Here is a 14,862-nt window from a genome sequence, read left to right as displayed (position 1 = left end):
TTTACTCCCACAATGAGAAGGGGTTAAGTCTTAGTCCACCACGCTGGCCTAGTAGTTTGAGAACATAATGGAGAACTCTAAGGCATGAAGGTTCTTCATGATGTTTGTTTGTTGTTGTATGTTTTCCTTCACCGTTGAAGCAAGTGATATTACAATAATTATATCTTAGAATAGTTAGAGGCTGAGATTCGAACTCAGCGTCCCGAAAGTGAAGTCGAAATCCTGCCCACTGGGCTATCACCGTTTCAGGAGCAGCTTTATCTATAACATTATTAACAGCGAGTAGTAATATCATTAATATTACTTATCTGTGTTAATATTACTATAATATAAACCAATAGTATAATAATGAACAGGGATAAATACGTTTTCCCTTTTGCCGTGCATGGGCAGGTGGAGACGTTAATTTTATCCCTTGGGGATATAATTTTTATCTCCATGCTAGCAGTGCTGATCTGAAAAATGTTTATCATGAGTTAAAAACTGGCTGATCAAACTTGTTGATTATTCTTGGAAATAATACACCTTAAATATTTTTAGATCAATTTATTAACTTTTATAACAACTTTTTTTTATCACGATTTGTCTTTTGTTACACAACTGTCAGATCTGGGGTTCACTGTACAGATTTCATACTACAGCGTGTTCCTTTGATAATATGATCCAAATGTGATAAAATTAGGACAAAATACATATTTGCCGACCACCAGAAAACACTTTCTTTTTTTTTTCATTTCAAATATTATATAGAGTTCACAGTAGTTTGTCACATCACCTATAAATGGCAACACCGAATAACGGAACGCAACTTTTACCCAATGATCTTGCTTGCTCCTGTGAAGGTGGGCGGGGTTTGTCGATCTATTATTAAATTTTAGTGATGTGGAGGGTTGAAAATCTGTTTACCAGAACAATGTTCAATTTCTTTCTTTGCATAGACAAACTAAACGAAGGACAATCAAAAAGACCTATCACCTGACCTGAGGTCTATTAGGTGTCACTTGAATGGACACTCTGAAATGGTGACACTTAGGGTTCCTTTTCCCAAAAATGAGATGGATGAATTGAGTTATAAGGTTAAGCTTGTAAAAGAAATAGATAATGAGCTGATAGAATTAACTGGAAAAGGAATAATAAAGAAGACGGTTTTACCGACCCCACATCTGCCGTACTAATGAATAAGGTGACTTGTTGACATTTTGCTAATACATAGTTACAGCTAAACTGCACCTCCCTTACCTACGTCAGACACGTTAGCAAAACAGCTTTTAGTCGCCCTTTTTAGCACTACGTTTATATAGATGACTGCAGATCAGAATACAGTTGTCACTACTCATCTTCCCGTAGGTGTCGTACGAGGCGACTAAGAGAATATAACAGAGAATGGCCTACTACTAACATTTACCGCGATCACCAACCTGCTGCACAGCGGGGTTATTATTAGCAAACTCTCCTGTTGGGAGAGGCTTTCAGTCGAGCAGTTGCCTGTTATAAGCTATTGATGGTGATGAGACATACACTACAAAATTAGCTCATTGAATCACTCGCTCGTTCGTTTCTTTTTTTATGAGTTCGCCGTGCAAGTTCCATTTCGGTTATCCCCGCGTAAATTATGTAGTCAAATGGTCGGCAAACGTAGCTAGTAGCACTCAACACAATTCGTGAATATTGTCTAAAACACTGCGACATATTTGCAGTTTTGTGACTCCATTTAAAAACTAACAATTTCATAATTAAAAAATTAACTATTACAATACCTGATAAGTATAAAATTATATTGAATTGGGCTATTTTGAACTGCCGCGAACTGTATGGAGCAAATAAGCGGCGGAATTTTGTATACATATAAATTAATTAAATTTTTGTCTAAAGCAAGACGAACGAAACGAGATAAAGTACGTAAGCTCTAACGCCTTCGTTGGTTAGAGAAAGGTATGTCGATAGTAACGATATTTCAAGACATCAAAATCTTAGTCCTTTATTCCTCTCAAAGTAAGCCCTTGGTTGCAATCTAACATGATAGTAAGTAAAAATGCTTTCTAAGATCTTACTGGACTAACCAGTTAGAGGCAGTTATATTATTACCTAATTGGATTCTACGCTGCATCGTTCCGGAACGCTAAATCGCTTCTCATATTTGTCGGTAGAGTGGTAAATAGCCACGTCCGAGGTCTCTCAAACCACAGACAGTTCAGAAATTATATATTCACATATTGCCTCCGCAGGGGACTGAATTTATAATACCGTAGCATTCACCATTCGGCATAGGTCGTCAAACAGATTATTTCTGGTAAGACATTTTAAATAAATTCTTTTCCATACCGGATATTACACAATTAAAGTTTTTGTTTACTTTCTTTATCTTGTACCACTGGCTATACTTTAAGGTGCTACATTAATGGGTGTTAAGTACTGTAAAATACAATATTGCAAAAGTTCACGTCTTCGAGACATTAAGATCCTAGTTTATACTACAGTATATTTGAATAAAAATAGTATAATTAAATATTGGGGTTTTCAATACGGGTTGGATTGAAAATACCAATTATGATAATATTCTTTAAATTGACCAGGAGAGGAGCCAGCCTCTAAATTGGTAGGGGTATATACAAAGATATAAACACTCGTTTGTAAATGTAAATCTCGGTCGATGTACAAATATTCGTGAAGTACAGATTGACAGCACGCATCGAAAGTGCATGTGTCAAATTACGCTACGATGTCATCTACTATAACGTTTTGTATTTTTTTAATTAGCAAAATAATTATAAGTGTCATAGGTGTAAAGGCTGTATAGTTAGTCGACAGAGCAGCGAATACGGGTGCAATTCGGAGAAGTGCGGTGTTATCACCGGCCCGCAACGCTTGCGGTATGCCGCCTCGGCTATACTGTCGCCGGTACTCCCGATGAGTAATTATTCAATAACTATACGCTTATTACAGTTTTTATTACTTATATGTGAGCACACAGTATTGCAAAAGAAATTAAAGCAACTTTTAAATTATACACCTTCATACCGACTCTACCTAGAGTAAACTAACGTTATATAGATGTGTATGCTTACCAACGTTGGTACTAACGATGGCACCAACGTGTGGGTGAGTGTTTCTAAAGTTCAACTGTAGCATAAACTAAGATTTACTTTTAAATACTCTTCGGTCTATAAGTCACCAAACGGAAAACGTTTATCGTGTAAGTACAATATAAAAACATGCATTAACAGATGGCGACAAGTAAGGAAATCGACAATTTGTTTTAGTCAAATCGTAGAAAAAAATACTTGAGCCATCCACGATTCAGTCTGATGATTCATTTAGCACCAAATTTTCTTAAAATTAATCTATATAATTAAATCTAAGGGGCAATTATATCGCTATCATACTACAAAACAATAGGGAATGATGCGATATTATGGTAATATAATAATATGTATATATTTTACATTTTACACATTGAATACAAGTATTCCAATAGTCGAAAGTAGTCTATACAAAAAAAAAACACAACCGATTTACTTTTCCGCATAACTAAATAATAATAAATGTATAGAAACACCTGTGTTTTTAATAGTCTTTGTATGTAAAAATGATAATTTATCAAATACTTTTTTAGAATTTAATAAGATTTCCTTTAATGGTATATTTTCGCTATTCTTATATAACCTTACTTCACTATTAACTATTAGGATGTTTTATTATAAATATACCTACTAAAACTATTAATAATATTGCTTTTGATATTATTCATTTCAATAAACTACTATATTTAAGTAGAAACGTTTAAGTGCGACATCTTTTTACAATATTCCATTTCATTTAATCCCAATTGCCAGAGATGTATCCAAAAAATATTTTTGTTCATTGCAAACCCCTTATATAACAAAATAATTCGTAAGTTGTAGGCACAAATGACGATGACGTCATTATACGTCAAACTCAACCCGTTTTACGTGTTCCGTCCATTAGGACACACACGTAAAACGAGTTGAGTTCTGACTGTGCCTACAACACAAATATGTTGTTTTGATTACTTATAAATGTTAGAAATTATCTAATTTGATTAGAAAAATTGTAAAACATTTGAGTTTTGATATTATGCAAACCCACCCAAATCCTTTTGTTACGGCCCAATGCCATTTAAGAATTTTATATGATAATGCCACGAATGCCTGCAATGAACTTTAAAATCATAAATTTATTACATTGGAGTAAAGTGTCTAACCTTAAAACGGGTGATGCCACTCTTGTGTCATTAATAAATGTCATTTTACATTACCACTAAGACATGCGGCATTTAATAATGCGGGGTATATTAGCGTCATAAAATACCGAATGACTTCGTACATGAAAACAGCGTTGTGAAGTTCTCAGTATCAGGCGATAAAATCTTTGATAAAAAAAATCTTTTTATCTATTTATAAATAACTATATGCACCTATTTTTACACTAAAACTGTTGAAATAATGTGAATTAATGAAAGCACAAAATAAATAATAAAACTAAATGAAACATTCCAAAAAGCTATTCAAGAAATACGGTTGACATGATAAAATTGGTTTCTAAATTAGGATAAAACAATAATTATTATATAAACATACAATTGATTTTATTTTACACAATAGCGTCATATTTATCTATACGGAGCATGGTTCAGTCATTTATATTCATATTGAATAAAGCCCTTCTGAAGAATGTTTCGGTAGTTTTTCAAATTGGTATAGTTTATTTTTCCTAAGCTGGGGTAAGTCGTTACGAGCTTTGCGCAACAAACAATTTTACCTTTAAAAAGTAAAAATTTGAGACATAATACTAAACACTATACATTCGGAATCGTGATGATTTGTTTAATCTTTTAAAACTTGCGTCAGCATCTTAAAAAATAGCGCAAACAATAAGATTTTTGACCATGTCTATTTTCCGATTCATTTTATGAAGGAGAAAGTTTGGTAAAGCTCAGATAATTTCGTGTTTTTTTTTGTGAAATGAATAGTTTCAGCACACAAGCTCTGCAAAGTTAACTCCTACACACGTGTTCTCTCGTATCTAGTTATTTGATCAAAACTAAGAAAATATCAACTTTTGAGGAAAAAATACCAAATGACTGAACTAAAATAATAATCAATGTTAAATATGCACGCACTTAAGTCAATATAGTTTAAAATTCGGGTTTTTTTTAATTCATATAAAACATAAAGTAAAATTTCAACCGGTGCATTCGAATAGCTAACACAATAAAAGCAAACGTGCAAAATAAATTAATTTACTTTAATAATGGGTAAAATCAAAAAACCACTCACTCGGTCATTGTATACTGTCATTAAGATAATAACTGAAAATAATTAAATGGACTTAGGCCATAAATATCGGACAATAAATAGATGTATTTAAAATCGGAATCTCGGATAGTAATAAAAAAGATAAAAATGGTCGAAGCTAAAACCATTCACTCGCTCTCGTAAACCATTAAATTTAATTAATAAAGACAGCTACCGTCAATAATTAAGTAGACTTGACGCCACAAAATATTGGAATATAAATAAATGTATTTATAAGCGTAAGCTTCGAGAAAAAAAAATCGTTTTTAATAACTATGAAAATTTTAGGCACATTAGAAATGCTTCACAACAAAGTAAAACGTCCTGCAAACGTTATTCAGTAGAAAACGGCTTTACCTGTCCATACGTTTACATATCTAGTTAGCAGAAAATATTTTTTTAGTTTAATGGCTCGTCAATCTACATACATTCCTAAGTAAATAGTAATAACATAAATAATCCCGAACCAAATAATTTAAGTACTCAAAAATGTATATACAATAGATTACAAAGTGTTTATAGAGCACTCATAAATTAAGCGCGAATACCAATCTCAGACAATGAATATGAATAGTAAAAGAAAAATAAATACATGTATTTAATATCCGTAAATTTGACACACGGGATGCCTATTGGGAACTTGTATATCGTGAAAGCGTCAGGAAGTCAGGACGATTGTCACGCAGGTGTTTTGGCTTTTTTCCCGAAGGGTAGATGGATGCGTCGCTTCCTCGCTTTGGGTAAACCCTCGTCGTCCATTAGTGAGGAATCAGTTGATTCTTCTTCTGGGGGAGTGTTGCTGGAAGGCGATTCAGAATGCTCGTTACCTTCAGCCACTGTTTTTTGTCTTGTAAAGGGTTGCCTTTGCGATGGTTTTGGATCGTCTGGGTTAAATGGGACGATGTCGGTGCTGCGAGATCTTTGAATCTGTCCGGAAGACACAGGTCGTCTGGGAGGGGGTAAAGGTGCCCCGCTGATGCTTCGCATGGAGGCACGTAGTTGCGGTTGCGATTGTGAGTGGATTGCGCGAGTTAGGTCTTCTCCGGTCCAGTTCACACTGAAATAATGTTCATTTTGTTATTAAACTACCCTCCTAACTAGTAATCCGTACCCAGTCTAATCCGAACTGTCAGTTGCACTTTCCCGCAAAAAGGATTGACAAGTCTACATGTAACGCGTCTTCTATTGATGTTTCTCTAAATGACTAAAAGATTATATCCGCAAGAGTTAAACACTGAACACTCTCTTGGATAGTAGGTTACCTACCTCGTAAACTGAAGTCAATAAATATAGAACCTGACAGACTGTAGTAGATCAGTTTGTAACTAAATAAACTTTAAAAATTGTTAACACGTTAATCTCTTAACATATATTTGGAGACCAAGTCTTATCATTACCCGACCACTACAGAGCACGGGGTCTCCTCTCAGAATGAGAAGGGTTTACCGTCGTCTACCACGCTGGCCAAGTGCGGATTGGTAGGCATCAAACGCCGTTGAGAACATTATGGAGAACTTTCAGGCATGAAAATTCCACGATGAAACATCCTCACGATGTTTTCCTTCACCGTCAAAGCAAGTGATAATTAAATTTTAAACGCACATCGCTCCGAAAAGTCGCTGGTCCGTGCCGAGGATCGAATCTTTACCCACTAACATTCTTTAGTTTCTCACTAGTCTGACTTATCTTTGATCTTTTTCGTGTAATGTCGACGTTAAGGATCTAAACGTAGTGATTACTTACTTGTCTCCCCCCAATGTGAAGTGCACGGGATCGCGCCGCCTGTCATCAGTCGGACTCTTCCTGACGTCATTATACGACCCTCTCGTTCTCTCGTCAATGCCCCGCTTATCGTTTATCCTTCTCTCGTCTATTCCCTTCTCACGCACCTCTTGCGCCATGCGCTCTTCTAGTTGCAATCTGCGAATTAATTTATACTTTATGGTTACATTATAAATGCAAAAGTGTTCGTTGGTTTGTCCATCGACACATTTTGAACTTTGCACAGAGATATATGCCTGAGAGTAAATTAGATCCGAAATATTATATAATTATTTAATTTAGATGCCATATGATGATTTTGGATATGATTTCGGGTAATTGGCTACTATCCATTACTTATCCCACTTTTTATTTTGAAAAAATGCAAAGATCATTTATACGAGAAAGACAGTTTTTAGAAAAAGATGTTTACCTAGCCTCAGCAAGTCTTAGGTCTAACGGATAATGTGGTGCATCGGCTTCACTCCCAGACGAGTCCTCGCGCCAGCCAAAGTTGTCTGTCACTAATAATTTAACATATAAGTCATTTGAAGTCACACCATTATATATAAGGTCACACGATCAGACTTCTCCGGCCTGAAGTTTCTTAAGTTGGCTCTCGGAGACTTTCGTGCAATTCCAATGTCACAATTAAATTCTTAAAAACGATAACGCGCAGCCACTTGTACTAATTTCAGTTCGGCAAACTCAGATCGTGCTTATCGTATTCTACATTAAAATCCTTGCGAACAATAATTCCTGACGAACCAAATACATTTGTGCTGAGAGTACGGTTTTATGCGTAAACAATTAATAAACAGGTAAATAAACTCGAGGCCCAGTTGTATAATTTTCGCAACACAGAAGGTCTGTCAGAAAAAAAAAGCGCTTAAAGCGGTACAATTTTAAAATGACAGTTTGACTGACGCCTTAAGCCATATTCAAATAATACTGCTTTAAGCTATAGGTAGTTAACTTCCAGAACTCGTTAATTAAGTGCCTCAGAACATAGCGAAATTTTGATCCGAGGTAAAATCGAATTTGAATCGAATCAGAAATAAAAGAGGACTTATAAAAGTTTTCCGTGGTAAGAGTATTAAATCTCTTGTGATTATTCAAGTTAACAAACGGAGCTTCAGCGTTCGTCATGACATATGGATCAATCAACGTCCACTGCTCCTAGCGGCTCCGACTAGACGAAGAACTGGAGCATAAAGTTACGGTAGTTATATCTAAGTTCAAATTATGACGTTTGCCCGCCTAAACCTAAGTATATCAAATGACAGATTTATACGAACGCCACAGTGTCGTTTTTTATTTTAGAAACTTAAGTTTATGTTCAATTAGTTAACAGAAGGGTGACCCATTTATAAAGCTATAGTATAGGTTGCTCTTAATCAGGGATAAATGCAAATTTTTTCCAACAATAATTGTTTTCGCATAAATTAATACTCAAGGCACACTAAATGAATTTCCTAGATTGGCACATCAGGGACTACCCGTAGAACATAACATACAACTGACAACAACAAACAACAATAAACAATAGACAACAATAACTATTGAACGAATGAGTTTTGTTACGGATTATTGTGGTTAGATTTACCTGTAAAAGGAACCGATGCTGAACTTCATGTTTTTTTTTTCAATAACTAATAATACATTATCTAGTCCTTGAACAATGATACCATGCATATAGTAAACTTTGTTTCCACGTGGATATATGCCTGATGAGAAAGCTTTACAATCCTTTTTCTGCCGAAGTTCTGCCAAATGTCAAACAGATCATTAGTGTCTCCAAAATCATCTGACTTGTCTGATGATAACTCTTTATCTATGCGTCTCACTTTCACTTGTAGAGCGCTTGTAGTGACATCAAAGTAGCGAGCGAGACAGTTAATTACGTCTATGATTATCATTTAACTGAATTTTGTACTTCAAAAAAAGGCAGAAAGACTGAAAGGGAACGTAAAGGATCAAATTAAACTAAAGCAGAGTCGAAGCAATAGTCTAATAATTTTTACGGCATATTAATCCATATCTCCACAACGTAGTGTACATAATTCTATAGAGCAAAATAGTTATCCACGAGTTTTATTAAAAAAAAAACTTTCTCTGACTCTGGCTATTTTGGATGCACAAATTTCAGTTGAATAACATCTACAAATTTAAATTCGATATTTTCTTAAACGAACTTAAATCGTCAAGCATGTATTCAAGTGGAGACATAGCTTTATTCGTGCATCATTTTAATAACTAACATTCTAATAAATTAAGTCTATCAAATTGTCGATTTGACAGATTTCTTTCGATAATTCCGCCGAGCTTTCCTCTAAATTAACACCTTTATGCACCAGTATTAAAAGCATGTATGAAAGTTATCCCCCTTATAAATAAAGTTAAAGCAAAGGTACCCTGGACACCACTTATATAAATAAATAAATCTTACCTTATATGCAGCCATGTCTAAAAGACTATAGGGGGAAATCTTGCAATACTAAAAAAGCCGAAAGGGGCAAAAAAAAAAAAAAACAAAATCACAATCGTCAAAAGCTTTCAAACGTGCAAAACATTTGGTACAGTTTTGTGAAGAGTCCCGTTTTCTTATCTTTTAGGAGATAAATTAGGAGATGAAATTATGAGGGTTAAGAAAAGATCGGAGACTTATGTTAGGTCGGTGTAAACTGCTTTAAAAAGTATGTTAGCAGTATTTATCATGCTATGTTAATTTAATTCTGCGACCATAAGTTAAAATCTTTTTTTAAATATATATTCCCACATTACCCATCAGGCTAACTCACCCACATCGTAAACTTATGGACAATGACTTTTGAAATTACGAGGAAATATTACTTGACTACCCACGAGATGCATTTAGAGAGGATTTCTGGAAAATCTACCCCTGAAAGGGCGATGAAAGTTTCTACGGAGGTTTATGAGGTTATTTTTGGTTTGGTCAAACGAAATTTAAAAGAACCTAGGCGCCGGAGTTATTTTGTTTAAAATCATGTTTTTTTTCCGATAAGATACTTATTTAGATACATGTTCAATTTCTAAAGCATTATTTTAAAAACCACTAGGTCTTTTACCTTCGTTGTTGCCCGTAACTATAATTTTTTCCAGGCTATCATTACCCGGCCTCATTATTTGCCCGAATTACGAAAGCAAAAGTTGGTAACATATAGGAGATACAACTGAACCAAAGATAATTAAAATAGGCAGCCTTATCGCTTAAAAGCGATCTGTACATAGCAACTTACCTTAATATTTAATCGTAGGTCTAGGAATAAAATTTTTCATTTATAAGTTCTCTAGTACGTAGTCGAAGTCAGATTTATTATAATACATATACTACGATAATACACACATCGCAATATAGCCCCAAATTTTGCGTAGCTTATGTTATGGGTTTAGTACCGTTAGTTGAGTGATAAATATTTTATTAGAAATACATAAATACTTTAAATATACAGATAAACACTGAAAAACAATCATGTTCATCACTAAAATTTTCCAGTTGCAGGAATAATAACCCACAGCCTTGAACTGCGAAAGCAGGGTCGCTAGTCACTGCGCCAATCGACCGTCAATAAATTTATATAAATATTAAGCGATGATAGTCTAGTCGGTAAGACTTCGGCTACCTCTTAATTGAATTTTTCGGAGTTATGTGCGTTTTGCGCAATACAACTTCTTGAAGTAAGTTGTAAAGAAAACATCGTGACGGAACCTACATTCCTGTTATCCATAATGTTCTCCTTTGAGAACCCTTACCAGCCCACAAAGCTCGGGCCTCCTCTGAGAATGAGAAAGTTTAGGCCATAGCATTTTGCGGATTAGCTATAAAAAGTAGTGCTATATTTATATAATACTAGCTGTTGCCCGCGACTTCGTCTGCGTTTGATTTTGTTTTTAAAGTATTCAGTATCGCTAAGCCTTAAATGAGCAAAGTTGTATGTGACTGTCAATTAATTATAGACAAATAATTTGCAATAAAATAAAATTGTGACTTTACTTAAAGATCTAAGCTATCCTATCTCTTAAGTTGGACCAGACTGCTCACGGTTTGCCAATTTAATTTAAAATCGGTTCAGTAGTTTAGGAGTCCATCGCGGACAAACATCGTGACAGGAGATTTATATATATTAAGATTTTTTTTTACTATCTCCTTGTGGATCTCCCAAGTAAACGTGAAATTGCCGAAATACAACGTGCTAATTTGACACACCTAAAAGTCAAAAAAGCAAAAGAAGATGATATTGAATTGCTTAAAACGCACATAGCTCCGATAAATTAAGAGATGCTGGGGATTGAACTCAGTACATTCGAAACGAAAATCGTGGTCTTACCTACCAATCTATCACGACGCACCATGCTATAAATAAACAACTAGATGATTCGGTAAAAGATAATGACGCAATGTAGAAATAACCATGCATAAGGGATAAAATAAAAACCCACCACCAAAAAAATTATATACAAAAAATCCTTACGAAAAAAAGAAATAATTTAAGGAGTTCTTCATACATGCTTTTTGAACACCACATGACATAAAGTGTAACGACTTATAAATTAAAAAAAAAGCCTGAAAGCTTCCTACCGATTGTGATGTTTTCATGAGGTCTAAGATAAATCATTTATTCATACAAATGACACATACAAAGAATAATAATATAGACTACGGTAACAAAATAAATATTATAATCTATGTTACTATAATAATGTTTGAAGCATGCCACAGCTTGCCGATAAAGCTCGCATACCGTTTAAAGTAACCCAGCTTAGCTTGAAACTTAAAGCGAATATTCTCTAAAAGGGAGAGATCTAAAAATGTATTTATTGATGCACCCTGTTTTGTTGATGGTGATTTTATAATTGCGTTACATAGATATTCTACTTAAATTAACAATATATTAATAAAATGTTAATTAATGACCTTCGTATACTTATTTATGTCTATAGGAAAAAAACGTTTCACCAACTCTTAAATGATAGCTGTTGGTACGCGGCTTAAGTATGTTTAGGAATCACTATAGATTAGACGTCACTTATTTAGGTATTGCCTAGTTCGCCGTAAGTGAAAACGGGCATTCGTGTACAAAGGTCTACTTGGCTGAAAGGAAAGTAGTGGAATTTAAATTTTATGCTATGTGACATAAAGCAGAATTTGCAATTACTGGCGAAAGATATTGAACTCTTCAATATCTTTCGCCAGTAATTGTTTTATGACATATAACATAAAGCTCATTGTTGTTTCCTTTTCCACATATTTTTTATCACTTCTTTTGGTGCTACATAAATAGATACTTCAATAACATATAGTCTCATGGAATGATATAAATTATAGTTCATTTGCGTTAAGAATATAGTAATTCATCTAAGTCAACCCGCGCCTATGTTTGTGGGCGTGGCTTAGTGGCTAGCCACGCCCCTGTCCAAAGAAACCAAAAATTATAACATGAAAATGGCTGTAACGGCAAAGGGGGTGTGTGTTTGCGTCTTGTCAGTTGTTACAAGTCCGAGGTTATGGGTCTGTGGCTAATGAAACAAAAACTTTTTAATATGTGTGAAATAAGGCATTTCAAACTTTTTATTGAATAATTTATTAAAAGATGCACTGTTGCGATGTCCTGAGTTATTATATCGAATAAAGTAACGAACAGTTTAAATTGTAAGGAGATTAACAGCTCGTTTGTAGCAAACATTGGGTGCCATCTAGGCGGAACTAAGTGGCAGTGGTCTTTCCCATTGTTTTGTGCTTTTTTAAATGGACCATTGTATATTGAATATCAAAGCCAGATCGGTAATTAATAGCAAATGAAGGAGAACAATTAAGGAATCATTTAGCTGAGCACATTTAATTTAATAATAAAGAAAATAAGCTATCTCTCTCTGTAAAACTTAATCTTTTGTTGTATATAATTTTAACTCCAGTATTGTCACTACATGGCGTTCTTTCGTTTCCATACAAATCGCCATTAACTTTCACACGATCGTATAAGTTAACGTAGTTAAAAAATCTGACATGAGTAATCTGGTGAATACTATATTCTTAACACGAATGCTCATTACTTGTTAAGCACCTGAGTGAATTCAAAGTAACATTAAAAATATATAATAATAACATAGTAAAAACTAATGGTTATTTCAAGTTAAGGTCACTTAGGTTTAAAACTAACGGCACGCTGACTATAAAAACAAGCTTATTCATTAAATCTTATCGACGCAGGAACTCTTCGTTTTGTTATCACTCGAGTAATAAAAACCTAAAATCTCTATCTAACTAAGATCTGAATATAGTATCATATGAAACTACATATCACATTTTATATCGATTGACCAAAATTTTGAGCCTTCGTTCATAATAAAATTAAAAGGAAAAAAAAAAATTGTGATGTCAGTGTTCTCTCACATAAATACATATCTTTAGTTTTTTATATAGTATTTTTAATCTTTAAATATCTAAAACATATACACCGTTATTAAAATTAGAAGTTTTAAGTTTTGCCCGATTTTTACAATATTATCTCGAAATTAAGTACACACTAAATTAATTTTTAATAATAAAGTTAGTACTCACACAAAAACACTATTAAGAGACCTTAACCATTTGCTTTCAGCAAAAAAAGGTCTTTAAAATTTTGTCGGTTTAGTTAAAAATTGTTCTAAGACGTAGCCAGGATTTGTGTCTGGGCGACAAAGTTAGTAAAACTAAATAAATTATAATTATTCGTTAAAAAAATATCTTTAATTATTTTAAGTTAAACCCTAGCATAATGTTGGATAAACATGATCAAAACTTAATTTGCACAGTTACTTAATAAAGGCCCTCTTTGTGTGCATCATGATTTTGAGATGAAAGTTTTGTGTGGCACATTGGAGCGACTGTATTTCGTACTAACCGCAATAATGTTGTCGCGAGTGTATTTCGTATTAGACGCAATAATGTTGTAAACTATTTTCTATTGATGGTAATCATGACATCACTAATGGGAGAGTAAATGTGGTGTGTGCCCCCCCCCTACAATGGATTTTATGTTTCTATGAATGTATACCACTATGTATAGTGTTTGTCTGTTTTAATAGCTTATGATGTTGCCTTAACTAAAATATAAGCATCACACTTATGCTCAATGAAAAATTATGAAAATTTACGCACACGTTTAAATAATATTTAGAGATTACCAAGGGAACTTAGCGTAGCGCATTCTACCGTCATAATTAAAGATTCATGCCAGTAATTACAAATATGAATTTTATAAGTTTCACATATCTTTTATACGCACAGTGTACTTGCTTGATACTTAATATGCAAAAAGGTGTTATTAGAAGTGAGAGGTCTTGCTACTCCTTAAAGCAGTATTAATTAAAAATATACCTTGACGTTATAAAACTAAGGATCCTAATAATTCTGAAACAAAACATCGACAATATCAAAATAATAGAACTTTAAACGATGTCAGTAAGCCCCATTTTGTGTGTCTGTTTGTCATCGTTGAATGTTTATTTTATTATATATCTATCGCTCTCTCTAGATAAATTTTAGTGATAGTCCGTGACCATGTGTTATTTTTTTGCTGTTTTCTTGAAAACCTTTTTTTGTGATGTCTTTTGTAAAGTACATATATGTTTTCACGTTGACGTTCAGGAAAATTTGAATATGAAATTTGAATAAATGTTCTGCAGCTGAGCACTTATCCAATCTCTTGTGCGAGAGAGAGTCTTAGAGCATTGACCCATCACGCTCCAACAATGCGGATTGGCCAATTTAAAAATGTCATTCATC

General features: G+C 33.9%; 1 protein-coding gene across 3 annotated transcripts in view; it reads right to left on the bottom strand.

Moving 5' to 3' along the window:
* Positions 1-531: 531 nt before the first annotated feature.
* LOC120625469 (stromal interaction molecule homolog) overlaps positions 532-14,862 on the bottom strand; it is a 64,689-nt gene continuing 50,358 nt past the window's right edge. For all 3 annotated transcript variants that reach the window (XM_039892556.1, XM_039892558.1, XM_039892557.1), the window contains exons 12-14: positions 7,510-7,600; positions 7,059-7,235; positions 532-6,372 (exon numbers count right to left, since the gene is read on the bottom strand). In XM_039892556.1, the coding sequence (XP_039748490.1) occupies positions 5,994-6,372; positions 7,059-7,235; positions 7,510-7,600 (647 nt within the window). In that variant the 3' untranslated portion in view covers positions 532-5,993. The remainder of the gene's footprint in view (positions 6,373-7,058; positions 7,236-7,509; positions 7,601-14,862) is intronic.

The sequence above is a fragment of the Pararge aegeria genome, chromosome 7 (assembly GCF_905163445.1).
Source record: "Pararge aegeria chromosome 7, ilParAegt1.1, whole genome shotgun sequence".
Classification (NCBI taxonomy): Eukaryota; Metazoa; Arthropoda; class Insecta; order Lepidoptera; family Nymphalidae; genus Pararge; species Pararge aegeria.
This window is presented reverse-complemented; position numbering and strand designations above follow the sequence as displayed.